The 20,847-nt window shown below is 45.0% G+C and overlaps 1 protein-coding gene across 1 annotated transcript in view; it reads left to right on the top strand.

The window, feature by feature from the left end:
• The window catches only part of LOC106500195 (LIM homeobox transcription factor 1-alpha-like), a 28,479-nt gene extending 15,174 nt beyond the window's left edge, over positions 1-13,305 (top strand). Inside the window, exons 3-8 of the mRNA XM_067314642.1 lie at positions 9,938-10,170; positions 10,682-10,839; positions 10,938-11,015; positions 11,716-11,848; positions 12,279-12,437; positions 12,889-13,305. Of these exons, the coding sequence (XP_067170743.1) occupies positions 9,938-10,170; positions 10,682-10,839; positions 10,938-11,015; positions 11,716-11,848; positions 12,279-12,437; positions 12,889-13,043 (916 nt within the window). The 3' untranslated portion in view covers positions 13,044-13,305. The remainder of the gene's footprint in view (positions 1-9,937; positions 10,171-10,681; positions 10,840-10,937; positions 11,016-11,715; positions 11,849-12,278; positions 12,438-12,888) is intronic.
• Positions 13,306-20,847: the final 7,542 nt, after the last annotated feature.

Raw genomic sequence — 20,847 nt, 5'->3', positions numbered from 1 at the left:
AACATGGCCCCTTCTTTCCTAGTTGATACACAAATTGAATTATAAGCCAGATCCATAAACCGCTTCCAGCTTTCACTCTCCCCCCCCCCTTAATGCGATTAAGCTTAAATTTGGTTAATTAAAGTTTATTCTAACTAGCTTGGTGGCAGCTTCACACATCTTCGACTGCTCGTGCAGTTTTTCCAGTATTGGGGTCTTGCTGATACAGCCATGGTAATATCAGGGTCACTCAGCCTTACACTGAGAAGCACCATCCAAAATCCCTTTCCTGATTCCTGGGTGTGGTTTTTGCTGGTGCAAGGGGAAAGGTGAAGCTAGAAGGAAGCCTGGCCTGTACAAAAGATCCACAAGTTTAACTAACAATATGCTTTTAAACTGGTTGCGTTAATCCACTCTAAAAACAGTGTAATTCACTGTTAACACCTTGGTAAATTTAGGGCCACAGCCCTAATTAAGCTATTAATAACTAGTGTAAGCAGACTTAAGAGCAGCCATACAGCCTTGCACCAGTTTAATGAGCTTGTGCATAGCTGTGTAGCCTTTGCTAGGCTACTGTCAAAATGGAAGCTGCACAGTTAATTTAGACTTGGGTTCAAACCAATAATCCCAGAGGAGAAACGGTTAGTCTTGGAAATGCAATAAAACTACTACACTACTTTTGGATCATAGTCTGCTTGTGTAGAGCTTGCTAGTGCCCTTGTGGATCAGGAGAGCCTATGCTGCAGTTTGTGACCTGTTCCCTGGGGCTTTGGCCTGCCTTTTATTTTCTTTCTTCTCACAACTTTTATATTCCCTTTTCTTTCTTTCTATCCCCTGCATAATAAGTCAGGCTGGTCTGTATATGGCGCTCTCCCTCACTGTAAATAAGTCAGTTTTGTGAGTTAAACAGGTGGGTTCCTATTATGTGACAGCTTAACAGCTTTCATGGTTTAAAAAAATCCCTTTTAGATGTCTAATACAAGCTGTATTATGTTTAACTAGCATCTGCCACTTAAGTGCATCCACAGAAAGGGATTCAGAAATTGACTGCATTAGCTTGGCATGATCTCTGTAGTAGATCACTCATTACAGCAGTTTTACATTAAAGTTTTCCTATCTAATGCAGCCATTAGTAAACATGTACCTTTTCTCCTCTCAGTCCTTAAGACAGACTTAGTTTTCTGCTGAAATACTGCCCTGACCATCTCTCAGGCCATGGCTGCTTTGTGTAAGTGTTTCATTCCTTCCAAAATTAGTCCTGCTTTAAAGTCCTTATTCTCAGCCCTTGCAGTGGGGCAGTTCTGCTATCCCTATTCCAAAAAGGGAGCCATGGCAAAGAGTGGTTAAGGGATGTGCCCAGAGCTACACAAAAAGTCTAGCAAGGCATGGATGTCAACTACAGTTTCTAATTGCCACTTGTCTGTCTCCTGCTTGTCACCTAGTGACAGCTAGCTCAGCCACAGGGTGCAGAGCTCTTAAACCATTCAGAGGTAATGGAGGCATTTTGCCAGGAAAGTTGGCTACAGTTGGGGTGCGAAACCAAATGTCACTCCTGGTGGCAGGCAGTAGCCTTACCCAACGACACAGCCAACAGACACAGTGCCACATTATTGCTGCATGCTACTGAATCTTCCTCTGTGCCACCACATGCCCCTTTCCTTGTTTAAAACAGAGAGAAGAGGGAGAGTGCATGGAGTTTAATTTAAATCACATCTCCCAAGCTTGTTCCTTTCTCAATCAATATTGCTTTTTACATCATATCTAATCTCTTTTTTTTCTCCAAAGTAAAATTTAATTAAATAATTCTAATGAATGTTTAATGATGTTCTTTTGTCATTATTAAATCTGTAATAAAAAAGTGTCTGCAGCCCCTCTACCTCCCTCCCCCTCACTTCCCCCATTAATACCCCTACTGTCACCCCTCCCTCTCTCGTACACACACTGTCCTGCTGTCTCTCTCTTTCCCTGTCTTCTCCCCTCTTACTGTGACAACGCTGGCATTCAGACCTGCAAACAGGAAATGAGAAAAGGAGAAACAGGATATTGAGTTTGGATACTATCTGGATCGGTAATATCACCCCTAGCTACTAGAGAAGGAACCCTTCTCCTGCTAGGCATACTAATGGAGCTGCGGAGGCTTCACAGAGCCATGCAATAAGGCAGCACAAAATCAATATGAATTGATAACTCCAACTTTAAATTCGCATACCTGGAGCAAGCTTTAGGATTGTGCCTTGTTGACTGGCAAGAGAGTGGAGAGGGAAAAACAGGAGGAGGGAGTAACCAGCTGAAGGTTCTCTTCTTTAGGGACAGGAGAAAGAACAGAGAAATATTTTCTTGGCCATGCAGGTATGGGACCCGTTATCTTTTCTCAGAAGGAGAGTTCCCATAAAAAGGGGTGCAATTCCAATTTTTTTTGAACCAGCGATCAGAGCGTCCTAAGAGATTAGTGCTGAGCGAGAGCCAGCTTGAGCCCAAAAGTGGGGCAGACTGCCTAGGTCCTATGCCAGCTGTTTGCATTTGGAATAGAAAGTAATTTCAAAAGGGTGAGGACAATTCCCTTTCCTGGGCAGGTGTGCAAAGGTGGCTGGCCTGGGACTGGGCACACCTTTTCTCCACTATGCTGCAATAGCAACAGGCTTTGCTCTTTTGTTTCTGACAGCTTGCAGAGGGTCTTTTAAAAAGCACCAAGCACAGGACCCCACAAGAGCATTTGAATTACAGAGATAACTTCAAATGGGCTAAAGAAAAATAAATGCTGTACTTGCTCATGGTACCTCTGTGTGCCCAATAGTTTGCTGTGCCTGTCCCTAGTCATCTCAGGGCAGAGCTCCTACAATTTCCTATTGGAAATATTAAAAAACATTTACAACATACTCTAAAGAACATAAAAGCAAAGCTGCAAGCTAATTCCAGTCCAGCCCAGGTCTGTAGAGATTCGACAGCTGAATTCCACCTTCCTACAACTCAGAGACAGCATAATGTGGGATTAAAGCAGAGCAGGAACTTTTTTGCCTCTACTTTGCAGAGGTGAGAGTGATTGTGGAAACTCAAGACCAGCTGAATACTCCTTCACCGCACTCCCTTGGTGACAAAGAGTGTTTTCAGCTCAGGATAGCTCTTGCACAGCCGTGAGTGCAAGGCAGCTTGGATGTTAAATGGGGTGTTAGCAGCTCAAAATGAAGGGCAGGAGGGAACTGTTTGAGGTGCAGATACTACTGTCATCCCTCTGTACTGTATCTGTTTGGAAGGAGTCTGCTCACTTTCTTCCTCAGAAGCAGCAGTTAATGCTGGCTCCTGTCAGAACCCAGATACCTGGCAAGGTGTGGCTCTGCAGTCCCCCTTCCATGCTGCAGCTGTGCTGCAGGCATGCCAGGCAGCATGCTTGTGTCACAGCACGGCTCAGGAAGGGCTGCACCTCGGCGTGAAGCTGGGGGCTGTCCCTCCAGGCTCCCAGAGAGGAAAGGAGGCATGTGCAGGTACACCAGCAGCCTGAGGGCTGTCTGTACAGAGACCCATGGAAACCTCTTGCAGATAAAACTCATTTTTGGGACCAGTTTTCCCTGCCCCTATGCTATACCTGCAGGATGTTGCTGTGGAGTGTGGAAGGAAAAGGTCTGGGAGAGAATCCTTGCTTGCAAAGGCATATATATCCCACTTTTCCCACTGCTCTTTAGACAGTAGCACCTTCCCTCCCACCTCTCCTTCACCTGACAGAGATACTCACTGCAACACAATCCCTCGCTGGCAGTACTCAGAGAAAAAAAAAACACATTTTTTGTTAGCATTCAGCAGTGATATGACAGGCGCCCTATGAATTCTGGGAGATTTTAATAAAGAAGACAGGCCTGTGAAATTTAATAAAAGAGTTCATCAGATTATATGGTGATGGCTCAGTGCCACCTCGCTGGCAGTAATATCCTCACAGTGGGGGGTTTAACCCCTTGAGGGACAGAGCGGCAGCACAGTATTAAATCTTTCAGTAGCATTTCACTCGTGTCACTTTAATATTTATGAATCTCTGTGGCTTTGGGAACCTCTTTGGTGTTGTTTTGTTTTTTTGTTTTGCTTGTGATTTGGGTTTTTGGCAGTGTTTTTTTTCAGCATCAGTTTTCATCTCTGACATTAACAGAATCAAGTCCGGTAGCAGAGCTGGTAACACCTCTTACGTTCTGGATGGATGCCAAGGGCATTTAGAGAGTATAGCCAAGCAGGACCACACTTGCAAGGTGCAGTTTTTGGTTACTTTTTATAAGCAAGGTCAGTCACATTTAATGCTGCTGGTGGTACTAGATGTAAAGCCCTGGGGAGACCTCTCTGCTGTGTGCCCTGTCCCTGTCCCGAAGTTCTTTTGTTCTACAAGAATGTGGTGTTGCCCTCATTTTCATAAGTAATTATTTCTAGCAATGGATGTAGAAGGTCGTTCCTCTAGCAGCATAAATTCAATGTGACCACGATGATTCAACAGAAATAGTCCAGTGGTGGCTCTTTGCTGATTCTTATCCTGCCCTTGTGCCTTTTAGTGAAACATTTAAGTGAGGTGGCCAACACCTGTTATTTCAAATTTGTTTCTCCTCTCCCCAGGGGAGAACTCTGCATGCAGCAGAGAGTTTGGCTTTGGTAAGCTTTTGGTCTTGAAGATTTTTTTTCCAATGTACATGCTCCCGTCTGTTCACATTAGAGGAGACAAGGCATTTGGATGGTTTGAGTACGTCTGAGCCTTGGCCATCTCTGACAAGAGGTAGAATTCTGTGGAAGATTACATGGAGGTGGGAGGAAAATGTGTTGACTCTGAACTTCCTTCTGGAGTTGTTGACTCGTGGCCACCCTGGGCCCGGGTAGCTGAGCGTCCTAATAGCACTGACTGTTCTGTGAGAAGGTCTGCAGCTTGCACACCCCAATGTCCCCAGCTGTAAAGAGCATGTGGAAGTTACTTTCTGGAGGTGAATCTATTCATGTAACACCTACAAAGAGCTTTGGAGGGAACTGAAGGCAAAGATAACTGTTGCCCCCAAATCACTCCCTCACTCTGATCTAAATGTTGCTGGAAGAAGTCAGAAATTAAGCAGAAGGAAAAATTTCCCCTTAACCTCCTAGTGCCATTCTGTATCACTGAATTGGGGGAACTGGCTACGGTGGTAGGGAATAAAAGAGCATATTGTGTTGTGACTACCTCCTCATTTCCCTTGTGTATCCCCATCCCCATCACACCCCTAGTCTCCAGCCCTGGCCTGAAATGTAGAAAGAGGCTTTGCAAGTTCCACTTCAATATTTCAGACAGCTACAATGGATTTTGCAGCTCAATGTTAAGTAAACAGACCTTGCTTAAGCCTGGACTGCTTCATTTTGACTAAATCCTAACTAAATAAGCCAGTTTCATGAAGCACAGGCCTCCCAGCTTATTCCTTGCTTCATTAACACCTTTTAATCCCATCGGTACAACTGTATGCACTCCAAATTACCCTTCCCAGGCTTGGGTCAGGGTCTGCTGTGCTGCCACTACAGGTCAGAGAAGTTTCCAAATAACTTGCTGCTCAGCTCATCCCCATCTGGAGAGCTGGGAGGGGCAGAGCCCCTAGCTGGGCTGCGATTCCTCCTGCAAAGCCATCTGCATGGAGAGTGGTGCCCTGAGCTGTGACAGGACTGCTCTGCAAGGACTAATAGAGAATTAGGAGTTGGGGTGTTTTACCAGGACTTGAATCTGATAGATGTAAGTCCATGAAATGTCTGAAAAGAAGTACAAGGAACTCAGACCAAGGCCCTAGCTCCTCAGCTCTCTGTGTGCAAAAGCCAGACACAGATGTACACTTAGCTGTGATTCCTCTTCCCATTGCTCCACAGTTAGAAACTTTACTGAATTTCTAGGAGAAAAATGAATTACATTCTGGGCCCTTCCCCACTGTTTCACTGGTGAATGTTGTTATTAAAATAGAAGAAAATTGTTAATGGTAAAAAAGAGAGTAAGGACACTTGAGTGAAGCTGTAGGTAGAGTGAGGGAATAGAATAATGGAAAGAAGCAAATTTTTCACAAAGTGTGTAACTCCTCGCTACAAGATACTGTTGGGACAAAGACTTAGCCAGCTTCAAAAAGGTACTGGGCCTTTCTATAGTCTGTAGTAGTGTCCAGACATAAAAGTAGCCATAGAGAAACGGTATTGGGACTTGCCACGCTGAAAATAAGCGCACTGTTGCATATGTTCCCGTAGGTAGGCAGCATTCAGCATTTTCTGCAGATTACCAGCCATTTGGCCCCAGAGCTGGCCTCAAATATCTCCCGTCAGAAACAGTGTAGGCAGTCGGTGAATTTAGCCTCCAGCCCAGCATCAGAGTTACTCTCAAGACAGGGTATATCTTCATCCTTGCTTGGGTGACATATGTTGCCTCAGAGTCGGCAAGTGGTACAGATGTGCTTGCCCTCTATTGGGCAGTTGCCAAGCTGCTATTCTGCCTGCACCGCTGGTCCTCTTGTGTTGCAGTGTCCAACAGCATGAGGAAAAGGCTAATGAAAGCTGTGCCTGTGGTCCCAAGCCTCTCTCATGATGCTGACTTCTGATCAGTTGTTCAGCTTGCTCCAGAGCTGTGTTCTTTGCAATTCCCAAAGATGTTCCCGCTTACAAGCCCATCTGCCTTCCTTCTACTGACACTTGTTCCACCAAGCTGAGCCCTTCTCCAGCAGGAAAATTGAATTCTATCATTTGCAAAAGTAATTAATTTGAGGCAAGCTGGTATGAAGGATGTGGGAGATATATCTGTATCCATATTACGAATTCTCCGTATATGCACCTCCCTCTGCTTGCTGCATGGTTTCTGAACTTTTGCAGGAATAAAAGTTGACAACCTTATCACAATTCCTGTAAGGAAGTCTGTAACAAAAATCAAATTCAGCTGGGATCTAGAGGAAAGAAGGATGTTATGTAAGGATGTGGGAGTGTGGGGACTTGGTCAAAAAGTTGGGTCAACTGTGGGATTCTAGGAGAAATGGAGGCACATGAACTGTGGAGCTTAAGCTGCAGATGGGTCCTTCCAAAGGAAGTCAGATATATTTGTAGTGAGTAACAGGCATTTAGAAGTGCTCCCAGTGCTGCATAGGCTGTTCTCTTCTCCATGGGCATGCAGAGATCTTACTTGTGTCTCTGCTGGCACGAAATGCATTTGTCATTATGAACCTGGGAACACAGTTAGTTTTTAGATTGTCTCTCAATGTAGTTTCTTTAGGCAACTGCTTCTAGACATCGTGTAACTGTGTTCACAGCACGGTCTCCCAAGCCTCCTTGTAACCCACTACCAGCACTGAGATGTATTTTGTTCCTATGGCAACCCAAACAATATTACCTTGACTTAAACGGATTCAGGCAATATTAAAACCAGCCTCTTTAGGAATTCCTGGTGTTGGAGGGGCTGAGAATTTTAATTTTGTGTAATGCGAGCTGACACCGTGTTTATGAGCTGCTTGCTGAATGTTTTCTTCAATTAGTACAAAGCAGAGTGGATTTGTTTTCGGGGCTTAGCTGGGAGATGGAGGGTGTGGGCCTTGCAATGCCAAAAGCATTATTAAGTTATGCTGCAGTAACTGTGCTTCCCTCACCTGATAGCTGCAAAGAAGCCCTTTTCGTGGAAATCTGGCATATGACAGGATCTTTAAGCAAGGCTTGCTAACTGCCTCATCCTAACAGCAGTGGGATGAATAGGCTTGTTGCCTTGCAGGTGAACAGGTCTCTTTTCCCAGCTCCGCAATCTGTTTCCACGTTTCCTTGTTCTGCTCCATACCTCTCACTGTCAGCATGTCCACTGCAGCCCCCACAGTTAGAAACAATACATACACTCAGATGTCACCTGCCTCTGTACTAGTCTCTGCCAGATACCACACTCAAAGCTTTCTTTTATCATCTGCCCTGCCTAAGCAGCACTCTGGACATTTTGCCCAAGCAGCCAACAATATAATTGAGGCTAGAAATATAAAAAGGCCCAAGGAAGCTTCAGGCATTTATATGGATAAAAAGAATTAATAAAATGGCAAAGTTTGATAATAGATCTAAACACTTCTAAAGGAAGTGTGAAATAAGACAGGGAGTTTTCCTGTCAGTGTCCTCCTAAAGTATTCTGTTCCTTACTTGGAAACAGTTGGGTCAGGACACTGAATTAAGTAAAGCTTCTGTTTGTCAGGCCTATGTTCTTAATGTTTCTGTCTCTGGAACTGTGGCTCTGGTGCTGAACCAGCTTGGCCTGGGTGTGTTACAGGAGTAAACATGTCTCAGAAAAAAAAAAAAAGACCAGATGGGAATCTGGGGCTGGCTTGTCTCTAAGTCAAATGATATTCATGTCAGTAGATTCAGCTACACAGCAACATACAAAGAAGCAAGACAGACTTTCTTTTGGGGACAGTAATTCTCCCAGCCAAGATGAAAAGAAAATTCAGTACTCACTTTCAAATGGATTGTTCAGAGGATAAAGGACAGAAACTTTGAAAGAAGAATGGTCTGACTTCCCACAATTGGCATAACTAATAATAATAAGTTCTTAAAAAAAATAAAGGCATGACAAAGTCCAGTTGCTGGGCACTGAGTTTAGTAATATTCAAATTGGAAATAAGAAATTAGCTGGTAGTTAGCCTCTGGAACCTCTTCTAAACGGATGTGACGGATTCTCCTTCACTTGGAGCCTTCAAACTGCAACCAGCTGTCTCTGCCTAAGCAGGGTGCTGTATCTCCACTACCAGCAAACAGGCTTGAGATAGGAATCCCTGGGTGAGATTCTCTGGGTTGCAATGAACAGGAGGTCAGACAAAATGATCATTATGTTCCATCTGGGCTTAAAGTTTAGGAACATTAATAACCTAATGCTTAGTAATAAGTCACATATTCCTGACTGATCCCAGATAGCCATGATCATGGAACATTTCCCCCCGCCCCCTACTTCTGCTGTAGCAGAAGGATGTTGGTGTTAGGAAAAGATTAGATTTGGACTCACCCCAGATTTGGACTGGGACTGTACCTGGAACATGCTTCCAGTTTGCTCCTTGATGAGATAGTGAGAGGTTGTGGCTAAAAGGTTGCTTTTTACTCTCAGCTTTTTCATCTCAAATTCAATTATTATTTTCCAAGTGTGAATTACAGAAAGACAAAGAAGGGGGGGGGGGCGGGGAGAGAGAGGAACACGCATGCAAACACACACTCACACAAAGGAGAGAGAAATCCCACACCATTCCAGTTGGAATGTCCCAGACACTTCAGCCGAAAGCCACTGCACAGCACAAATCCATGGTGGTATTTGGAAGGGATGAGCCCACCCCTGTAAGCCTCTTCATCCTGCTCCACAGAGTTTGCCAGGAGGATTAACCCAGTCTTGTTCTCAATCCCAGTTTATGAGTTCCCTGCTGGTGGGGAAGATCCTGTGTGTTTAAACAACAGCCTAATTAATCCCCATTTTATTACTTTCTCTTGTCAAGTGGCTAAATAGAAGCTGTCAGCCGGCAGCCACCACCGCTCACATTTGTTTAGATCCCAAATTACTTCATCAGAACCATCTGCTCTGTACGCTGGGTGCTCAGCAGTTGTTTATTTCTCTCTCTGGACATGGCGTGGGGCACAAACAGCCTCCCTCATGGGATTCCCTGTTCAAGGCCCATTCAGGCCCTGGGGACTGACCTGGAGGAGTCATAAAGAAAGCCCTGTCACTAAGACCAGCCTAACATAAGGCCAAGAAGTGAACAGCCCTAGCCAGAAAGGGGAGACATAGAGCTCTGTACTGTTGGGCCAGACAAGTTTTTATTCCTCCCTGGGGCTACAGAAGGTCTGCAAGCACCAAAGCACAGTTGTACACCTCTTGCTGGGATGTGCTAGCCCAGCTCCACATAGCCGCCCCCCTCTTCCTTTGGCTCCCTGAGCCCCAACCCAAGGCTGATCTTCACTGCCTCGTGAGCCCTGTCCAACTGCCTAACTGCAGGGAGCTTCTTTGCAGGCTGTTCCAGACCAAGTGCAGCAGCTGCTTGAAGGCCATCGCCCCCTCTGAGCTCATCATGCGGGTGCTGGAGAACGTCTACCACGTTCACTGCTTCTACTGCTGCGAGTGTGAGCGCCGCCTGCAGCGGGGGGATGAGTTTGTACTCAAGGAGGGGCAGCTGCTGTGCCGCAGCGACTATGAGAAGGAGAAGGAGATGCTGAGTGCTATCAGTCCTGCACCCACTGAGTCTGGTGAGGGGCTGGGGCTGGAACGGTGCTGAGGGTGGACAACCAGGCAGGCAGGGTGGGCCTTGCAGAGGACAGGTACTGCCTGGTCCACAAGGACCAAGGGGGAGGTTTCAGAGACAGGAGATGTGGTCAGGGGTGGGGTTGTAGCATCCTTTCCCTTTGGTGATGGCAGATAGGTAGCCAAGGGGTGGATCTTCGGTTGGCAGGGAATAGGGTACCAGGCTGCATAGATCCACTAGCCTGATACGGGGAGGTTTGGATGGGCTGACTTGAGACATTATCAAAAGGAAGATACAGGGCCAGGTGGGCCCATCAGTACTGTCTCCGAACTGACAGAGTGCTCCCGAGTGCCACAGCTCTGTACAGGGACTCTCCTGGCTTCGTTCTGTGCTTCTGATCTAAGTTGTACCTGGGAAGGAACAAAATTCCGACAGTTTCTCTGAATCCCTGCCCTGAGAGCTGGCCCAGAAAGGGCACTATTTGCTGAATCACTGCTACTGATCTTCCATTGCAGTAAAAAGTGAGGATGAAGATGGTAGCCATTCACACAGCAAAGGCAGCGAGGAGAACAAAGACCACAAGCGCTCCAAGCGTCCACGCACCATCCTTACCACACAGCAGCGGCGAGCATTCAAGGCCTCATTTGAGGTTTCCTCAAAACCTTGCAGAAAGGTATAAGGAAGCAACTCAGCACAACCACTGGCCTGAATCCTTTTGAGTGTAACTAAGTTCTAATTCAATTCTCCATCCCATCTTCATTTTGTGGGCAGGTGAGAGAGACCCTTGCGGCTGAGACAGGCCTGACTGTGCGGGTGGTACAGGTCTGGTTCCAGAATCAAAGAGCCAAGGTGAGTGACAGTTCCCACTCCGCAACTGAGCTCTGGATTCATGTGGGATATCACGCAAACTTAGAAAATGAGAAAATGGTTAAAGGAATAGAACAGCTATGCAGGATCAAACCACAGGTCCATTTAGTCCTATAATCTGTGTCTAACAGTAGCACAAGCTTAGGGAGGAATATAAGAAACCAATTATGCATAGAAGTTTGCAGAGTTTAAATTTTTTCATGTGTTGATTTTTAATTATTTTTCCCACTTGCTTTTTTTCCTCTCCCCCCACTGTGTGAGATCAGAAAGATTAGAAGCATTTGCCACTTCTTTCTTTTAGAAGTTTCAGGGAAAACCATTTCTAATTTTGCAGAATTCAAAGAGTGAAAACAGAAAATGTGTGGCTTTGAAAAACTTCACTTTGTAGTAAACAAAGTTCTTCATTTTCAAATTGCAAATGGCATCCCCCACAAAGAAAATACAGCCTTTTCTGTCACTCCCATTTCTCCCATGGATTGTATTGGCCAACTTCAGGGAACAGTGATTGCAGGTGCTGCATGAAGAGTTGCCCAGAGGAATCTAAGCAGCATTATATCATGAAAGTGCTGGGTCGCTGTGAAAGGCAGGTGGCAGGTGTCCGCGGCTGTGTTAAATGCAGCCCATTCTCCTCCTCTCAAAGTCAGAGCCTAAGAGCAAATCTGGGGTCTCATTCTCCCTGCAGATGAAGAAGATTGCTCGCAGACAGCAACAGCAGCAGCAGCAACAGCAGGAGCAAGACCAGCTGGGCAACCCTCGCTTAGGGACCGGGAGAGGGACTGGTCGCAGCAGCAGGCAGAGTAATGATGATAGCGAAGGTGAGGAGCAGCTGTGCACTGTGGCAGCTCTGGGGGCTGCAGGCTGGGTTGGAGGGGATTGGTGGGAGTTGTATGTATTTGAGAGAAAATGTGCACATGAACAGATTAGCGAAAAGGATGCAGGCTGTACCTGACTTGATGTGCAGACTGTCTATACGCTGGGGTAACAGCAAGCTGGAATAACTAGGCTGTGTTCAGCAAGACTCATGGGTACTCATGATGCAGCACAGATCTCCTCTTCTTGGGAAGATGATGGGTTTTCTTCTGTTGCATGTTTGCGCAGAGCCTAGCACAGTGCAGTGCTGATCCAGATTTAGACTGCCAAGACACTGCTGCAGCAATGTGAATAGTATGTTATTGCAACACTCCTGTGGCCCACTACATGCTGTGCATCCTCTGCTTCAACGCATCCCACTGATTGTGTCTTTAGATGGTGCAAGTGTTCATGGCCTGGATGGGCTCATGGTCCCCTACCCCAGGATCCCCCAGCAGCAGCTGCTGCCCCTGGACCAGAATGGCTACAGCACAGACTTGTACAGACAAGGGCTTACACCACCCCAGCTGCCAGGAGACCATCTGCACCCCTACGGTAGGAGAGCGGTGTGGAGATTGTCATGTCTTTGCGTCAAGGCTGCATTTAAACAGTCCAAGTCATGAAAATCCAACTCTACTGTTCCTGCTGCTGCTGAAGCCAACAGTAGTGAACAGTTCGTGAACTTGGATTTTGTGCAAAGCCTTTGTCAGAGGAAGCTGGGTGAGGCCTAGGCCTCAGACTGAGCTCTGCTAAGGGCTGGGGAGTGAGGCTGGGATCTTACTTTTGTCCAAGGTGAAATGTCTTGCTGAGGGAGGAAACAGTTAAGCCTACTGCTGGCCATGTGTGTGGGGCTCGCCTCATGCTGGGCCCTACTCAGAATGACTGTCACTCCAGGTGAAACATGGCCCTGTGGTTATTCTTTCTCTGTGCAACAGTGACACAACCGCTCCTCACAAGAGGAGCTCATGTTACATTCGCACTTATTTCCCTTTTCTTCCTCTTCTAGACTCAGAAGGAGTTTTTCATGACATGGACAGTGACAGTATCAGCCACCTGGGAGACTGCCTGCTGTCAACAGCTGAAGCCAACCTCCTCCAGGCCCGAGTAGGTAATCCCATCGACCGACTCTACTCCATGCAGAGCTCCTACTTCACATCCTGACCATAGAAAAGCTCCCAGCTCTTCACGAGTGTCTTGAATAAATGCTGCTCCAAATTCTGAATAAGGGTGAGGGAGAAGAAACAAGACTGAGACCTTCAGAGACACTCACTGAACACTGCACAACGGAGGAAGCAACTGAGTTTGTCAAGCATATAAGCACTAATTCATGGAGACCGTCCACGCTGCCTGGAGGACTTTGGATTGCTTCTCTCCTTTTTTTTCTAGCCACAAGTAGATGGATGGTATGATGTTGTTTAGCTGTAACTTTAGCAGTTTGTCCAGTGTTTAAGCTTTTGAGCGTATGGCCTTCAAACAAAGACTGGTCAAGCCAACCAGAGTTGCCCCTAGAAGTAGCAGGTCTCCTTCCCCTGCCAACTATGTTTATTTAAGTCTTGGCTGCAGCCGAGCTGTTTGCTGTGCTGTTTTGCCCCTCTTCCCGATCCAGACGCAGGCTTCATGGGACAAGGTTAATTTTCAACAGTAAAAGCCAAAGTCCTGAGGCATCTCTAATGGATGACACTGCTGCCTCAGAGACCTTCTTCATGGTTGTCAATTAATTGGCACAGGATGAATAGTTTGACATCTCAGAAATGCATGATAGCTTGGCCCCTGAGTGAAATGGTGGTGCTCGGGGATCCACTTAAAGGAACAAAAAAATATATATCCTCTGTCTTATCCAAGGATGTCAAAACAAGTGTAACACATCCAGAGTGTGCTCTCTATTGCCTTTATGTCCTTCTTTCTCTAAAGGGGCAATTTTATTCCCTTTAAGGATGGAACAAAGACTTATCCTCACAAAACCACAATTGCCAGCCACACTAGTTTCTGTTTGTTTCTTTTTCAAAATAGTAGAATGAAACAATTTTAGTCTAAAAATATTGCTGCTAGAAAAGCCTTCCTCTATAACTTCTGTCTACAGCAGGACTTCCTACCCTGACTATGCTTTCAGTTCATTGAAGGCATCCTAGCAGTTTGCTTCCCTCCAACAGGTGATGAAAGAAATGGAATTGCATTATCTCATGATGTGTCCATGTCAAGTCATTTCACTCCAACAGGCTGGACACTTGGTTTTTGCTTTGAGGGCAACTCAGTGGTGACATCAGAATTCATCCAAGAGAAAGGCATGCCTCCTCTGTGGGTGGAAAGGAACAATACATTTTCTCCACCCATCATGACGTCCTTCTGCATGGTACAGCTGAGAGTTACAAGAAGCAGATGGACACCAGTGTGAGTACCCATAAAAGGTAAAACAGGCAAGAGAGAGCAGAGAATGGAAGTCCGAGTTATTACCGAAAGGAAATTCTTTATTCTCCTGCCCAGGACCCAAGTCTGGGATTTGGTTCTTCATATATGTGAAGGAAAGCTGGTATTCCTAGAAAGGACAGGTGTTCCCATGAGCCTACTTGCAGCATGCCAGCTGAAGGAATAAGGTCCTCCAGAACTAACTTTCCCTTGTCTGTTTGAACAGACTGACTGACTTGCAGACAACTCCAAAAGGAAATAATGACCTATTTTTAAATCTTGATCTCAAGAGTTGAGTCCAGCAGTGCTACCAGAGAAGCTGGCTGACTGATGTTTCTGTATGTGGCGTATGTTACTTCTAAGCCTCCACAGGCTTGCCAGTCTGATTTTAAAGATGTGCAGCCTCTCAAATTAAAAGGAAGAAATGGCTAATTATTGTTGTTACTGTGGTTATGGAGGAAGATACACAGGAACTATATAATCCTGGATTTTGGATGAAAGGAGACATAATCCTGATACATTTTGCTTTTTATCAGGAATTCTTCACCTTCTCAAGACAACTCATAGAGAACTGACATAAAGAATGATGTGTAACAGAACTGCAATCCTTATAAAGCTCACTCCACCACTGCTTCACCTTTAATAAAGCTGTGTGAATGTGACACTTGCTGATGTGCAGTCACTTGCCCTTGTGTTTACAGAGCCGAGTTCTGTAGCTGGACTTTCCTTTGCTGTCAGTATCAGATGTTTTTCCCCAGGTGGCAGTTGTGTAGCTTACAGACACTTTGACATTACTTTTCCAGAGGGAAGGGGGAGCCTCCTGCAGAAACAGCAATTTATAACATATATTTACCCAGATAGATAAGTTCTAGGGTAGGCTTTACCCATTCATTCCAGACCAAGCTGCTGCAGTTGGTTGCTTTCCACCTTTGTTGTGTGGTCATCCGCCCATAAGAAAAGAGACTGAAAACTCCTAAAGCTGTACGTTTCTTTTGGTGGCTCTTGCACTAGAGATGGTCTCAGTTTAGATTAAGTTTTAAGAGAATGTTACAGTGAACTATGTGCAAATTTATGTTTCTTCCAAATACTGGAGCCAGCTTCACCCACTGAAACCCTACCCTCTCTTCATTGTGATCTAGTGCTGTGATGTGCCAATGTTTTTTGCATGTACATTTGAAAATAAAAAGCAAACTTGAAGTGGAAATCTGAAGCTTGCCTCAGCACAGTCAGACAAACTGCACGCACGAGTGGCCAGTGCAGACCACACCCATGCAAGCAGGTCCATCTAACTATGTGCAGTTGCAGTGAAACCTGGCCTGGGCTTCTCAGGCGGACAGCCCATCAGACCATTACCTTTCCCAGGAACTAGGTATCCTGGAGCAATTGAGGAACTAGTGTTGGCAGCTGTTCATCCTTTAATAGAGAGTCAGTAAACTCAAGAGGAGGAGTTACAGTTAGTTGGAAGAGGAACAGGAATCCCAGCATGAATAATTAAATATGGTAACTGTTGTGAAGAGCTATGTTAGACATGGAGCTACTGATGCAAAGGAGTCTGATATTCAAGTACAGTTCAAGTACAGAAGCCACTTATGAGATTTGTTTCTTGTAACTAAGGAAGGAAATGAGCACCTGTTAGGTTACAGCTGCTCTCCAGTTATGAGCCCAGATTCTGCCTGAAACAGGCATAGACAACTCTTAGAAGAGAAGCATCATTCAGAGGGACAGAGAGGCTTTTAGCATCAACAGTATAACCATGTATCAGTTCAGTGACTGCAGGTGAATCTATTCCCCACTCTGTTTTGCATCAGCAAGTCTTCTGTTCTTGCACTGAGCAGCAGCTCTGATAAATGGGAAAGCAGAAGTAGCTTTGTGAGTGTGTGCTACATAATCCCTTGCATGTCATGGTGCAGAAGGGATACACTCCAAAGTACCAATGGACATCAGTGAGTTAAATCTCATGGCTATCACAGGACTTGGAGAATGTTTATCTGTTAGGAAATAATACCACAAAGAGGCGAAGCCCACTCAGCAGCAGAGGTAGGAACGCAGAATCACATGCACTGTGGGCAACACCCACGCTTTTTAGCTTTCACATTTTGCTCTGCATTGTTGAGAGACAGGAGAATTGTTGCCATCAAGCAGGAAGATGCAGGTTCTTGGCTGGAACATATCAATATTTGCTGAGAAAGAGGGTTTAGGAATCCCCATTGCACACTGAAATGCCCAGATGTGTTTCTCCCCTGTCTCTCCAGAAAGGAGAATAAAGGTGAATAAAAGTGAATAAAGGTGCTAGAGTGATGACAAGATGAAAAGCACTCCCCTTTGTCCATCCAACTTCCCTTATGCTTACAAGTGACTCAGAATCATCTGGACAACAGCCAAGTAAAGCAAATGTGTGTGTGAATGGAATGTGGTTCTGCACAGCTCTCTGCCCTCTACAGTTGCCCATTTCAGACCTAGGCCTGCCAGCAGCACTAAATCTCTCCCTGTGACTGCAAACACCAAAGGAACATGCTGATTTATGGTTCCTTTAAGTAAGAGAAGCAGAGTGTAAAATGAGAGCATTTTCTGGGTGAAAAATTAAAGAGATGTTTTTGTTAGTTCCTCATTCTAAGATCATGTGTAATTTACCTTATTGGTTTTAAAGTTCCACTTGAAAGGAAAAGTGACATCAACAGAAGTTAAAGCAACAGGCTGAAAAAAATCCTGACACACTTAACTTCATATTCTGAGAGACCTAAACCAAAAAAAAAAAAGGAGGAAAAACAAAGCAGAGAATTACCTAAACTAATGATCCTTGGCTTTCTCTTAGTTCAGGATCTCAGAACCCCTTGCATACATTAATTAATTATCCCTCATTACTCCGCATACAATTAGGTGTTATTTGTTTCAGAGATGAGTAAGCAGAGACATAGAACATAGAATGACTAGCTTTCCAAGGCCACACAGACAGGCAATGGAGAAGTCCAAACAGAAAAATTGGCATCAGGTTCGCTTAACTACCAGCCAAAATGCACATATGACTGAAAACAGAGTCCAGAACAATTAAAAGAGGAGAAAACATAGAACACAGGAGATTTTTACCAAGCAGAGCCCATGGGCATGGGAAAGCCCATGCTAGAAGCCAAGTGATTTGAAACAAAACTACTATAGTGATACAAAAAGATTTTTGTGTGGATGAAGGATATTTTAGACCAATTAACACCCGAGTGAGAAGACCTATAAAGGTTTATGACACTGCTTTCTTAACAGTTCTCAGGCATCTTAGAATTCGGTCCTTTGAGTTCTTGATACTGCAGGGCTTGAGCGCTTATTTCTGGTCTGTTCTGTGTTTGTGAGAATGTGAGAGAACCAATCTACCTGAATCCTGGTCTTTTTTTTTTTTTTTTTTTCTCCTGAGTCTCCCACTCTGGGAAACATAAGCTTATTCACTTATTGATTTCAGTCACTTGGCATTAATTTAGCTGAATCTCTCTGCAGCCTTTGGAGATAAAGCTGAACCTACCAGTTCGACTGACTGCCTGAGGACTTTTTTCCCTTGTTCAGCCTGATGCCAGTAACCATCCTACTTCTAACAGCTTCCTGCATTTGTTTCTATGAGCCTGTCCTAATTGAACTTAGAGTTATCCTGTGCGTTGGCTCTGAATATGCATGCAACAGTATCATAATTCTGTGGTACAGGAATGAAGAGAACACTTCTTGGGTTTTTAATTCTTGTTTCATTCTCAGGTTTTCAGAGGTCTCTCTTGCCAATTTACAACTTGTGAAAGATATTGGAGCAATCAGTGCTCCTTTCAGGAAATGTTTTTATCACTGAATATGTTTCCAATGACAGGACCAAAAAACAACAGCTGGATTTGGAAATAAAAGCTTTGCATTGCCAGATCAGAGCACTAGGCTGTCTAATCTAGATCTCTGACACCCACAGGAGCCAATAGCTTATGCTTCAGCGTACTTGTTAGCCCTGTGTATCTGGCTTTGCCTTATTTCCAGCTGCTAACATGCATCCAAGCAAGTCAGATACAGCAGCCCTTCCCTCATATTTGTCAATGCCAGCAATTGCTGTAATTGCCACTCCAACTTTATCCCAGGAACAAGCAAGAGCAGGTAGCCCAGGAAGCTAGAAAGAAAAGGAAAAATAGATGCAAAATTGCTGCTGTTAACATGCTTCTCACTTGGAGGAGGTCTTAGCCCCTCAGCTGTGAGAGTGAAACTGATTAATCAGGTAGTACTACACATACAGCTACAGATTCCTTCGAGGCTAAGAAGAGAGCAAGAGAACATTCCTTGGCTCCTGCCAGCCATTATCTGGCAGATCCAGTTTAAGGAAAGAAGATTGCTGGTGTTTCCTTCACATTATAAGAGTATTTCCTTTCACTTTTCACAAAGGTACTTGCCAAACTTGATAAGGCTACAAGCTGATTTACACCACTGAGGAAGGCAACAATTTCAAGTAGTGGCCATCACCACAATAATTCCCTATAAGGGAAGGTTCTGTCCTGATTCTATGCCACGTGAAGTTATGTTACATTTGTCTAGTGAAAGATGTGAGAACATTCTTTATTCGGAATTAAACCTGCAGAAGTAATTTCTGTCCTTGATTGCACATGGGAACAGGATAGAGCAACATCTACCTCTCCCACCTCTCCCTAGTAACAAGTTAACTGAACCCTGTGAGAGTTCGGCTCATCAATGGCAACAGCAAGTGCCTGGCAGCTCAGTGGTTAATGTGTTAGACTGAGCAAGTAATAACAGAGTGGTTCAGGCTCCTGAGAAGGAGGAGACATAACTGGGCTTAAGAGGGGGCCCAATGCACCTTAAACATAATGAAAAATGGCTTTTCTGCTGACAGGCTGACATTTCAATACAATGTCAACAACATGTAAAGCACCTTCACTCCTGTATAATGGCATCCTTAATAAAGCTATTCACACCACAGACATTTATGACTAATCAGGTGCTGCCTGGTATAAATAATCTCAAGAGACAGACTAAAAATAGATTTCCCCTCTTTTTCTGGTAGCAGGTGCCTCCTCTCTAAATTCACTTTGAAGCAAAGCTACCATCGTCTTTTCCCCCCAACTTTCCTGCCAGTAGATCAAACAGCTCTTCACATGTTTCAATGCACAGCATTTTACAGAAGGTGAGAAACAAAGCGTTTTCTGCAAGGGTGCATACATGTTGTTAGACATGACCCTGGCATCTAGGTATGCAGCAAATCCCATCACTGCTGAAATGCAGCCACCTCTGTGAGATAGATGACAGCAGCACTGACAGCCAGTGTCATGCTTCAGGCTCTGCTAGAAGCTGGAACAGATAAACTTCAATCTGCTGCCCCTCTCCCCAAAGGAGTTAAACTCTGCCCAACTGCAGAATGTCGAGTAATGTTTGCCAAACACCACATGCTCAAAAGCAAAAGCTTGGACTTGTGCCTGGCTGAAACACAAATAAGGATCAATGTGTCCTGGGCAGGGGGTATGAACCCCCTGGGATGCAGGTCAAAGCCAAGTTTCCTGGTTCAGGCCTCACCCTCTCTTAGAGGCACAAAAGCCTCATACTGAAAACACAGCAAAACTATGCTAGACTTTCAGGCAAAGACTCTGCTGGTGCTGTACATAATACAGTTTCTGCATGTGGTTTGGTGCTGCACTTTTTGGAAAAGGTTTGGTTTATGGTTCCCCATCACTGTTCTGAAAGTCAAAGTTCCTGCTCTCAGCAGCAGCAAAGCCTTTGCTCTCAAGCTTAGCACATGCTGTGTTTGTATAACTAGGTTAGAGAAGGCTCATCTCTCCTCCTTTATACCTGGCCTGCAAGTATCCTAAAGGATTCTTCAGAGTTTATGAAGGCCCAGCTTCCCCTGGGAGAGGTTCTCAGTCCCACTTAATATACGGCACATTAAACAGAACTATAGAGATTTTCAGACACTGGCAGACAGGAACAGAGCTAGTTTGCAGTGCCTTGCAGCTCTCCCTCTGCCATCAGTGCATGCAGTTGGAGATGCTCATAGGTCTCGAGTCCTTGTTCTTAATTCATTCCTCTTAAGACAATCTATTGTTTCTTGTATTGTTTTAATTTTCCTTCCATTAGTTATAGCCCAGAAACAATCTCTCCTTCTACCTGGGCTCTTTGTTTCCCCATGTAAGAACACTGGTGGTCACCCCCCACCTTGCATTTAAAGATCCCTGTTTGTTGGGCTGTTGATAGAGCAGTCAGGTTTTGTGCAGTGCTAAGTTCATAGTTACTCTGCATCTCTGCTGGCAGGAAGACTCCCTCTGCTGGTTCTAAAACAGCACAAGGCACCAGACTACAGCCCCTCACAGCACCTCCCAACACAGCAAGTTTTCAGGTGGGTCAGGCTGGGACCTTCATGGGTCCCATCAAGAACTTTCACTGTAGTTGGCCCAGGTCAGAAGGCACCTCCCATCATCAGCGGGCAAAGCCAGATCTGGCTTTTGAGCTTCAAAAACTGTTGTTTCTTTTTTTTTTTTTTTTGGGAGGGGGGTGAAAAAAACCATTGTGATTAATTATTGAAGAAACTGTTGAAGAATACAGGCTGCAGAAA

Source organism: Apteryx mantelli, chromosome 36 (assembly GCF_036417845.1).
Source record: "Apteryx mantelli isolate bAptMan1 chromosome 36, bAptMan1.hap1, whole genome shotgun sequence".
In the NCBI taxonomy this organism is placed as follows: domain Eukaryota; kingdom Metazoa; phylum Chordata; class Aves; order Apterygiformes; family Apterygidae; genus Apteryx; species Apteryx mantelli.
Note: the sequence above shows the minus strand (reverse complement) of the source record. Positions and strands in the feature narration are given on the sequence as shown.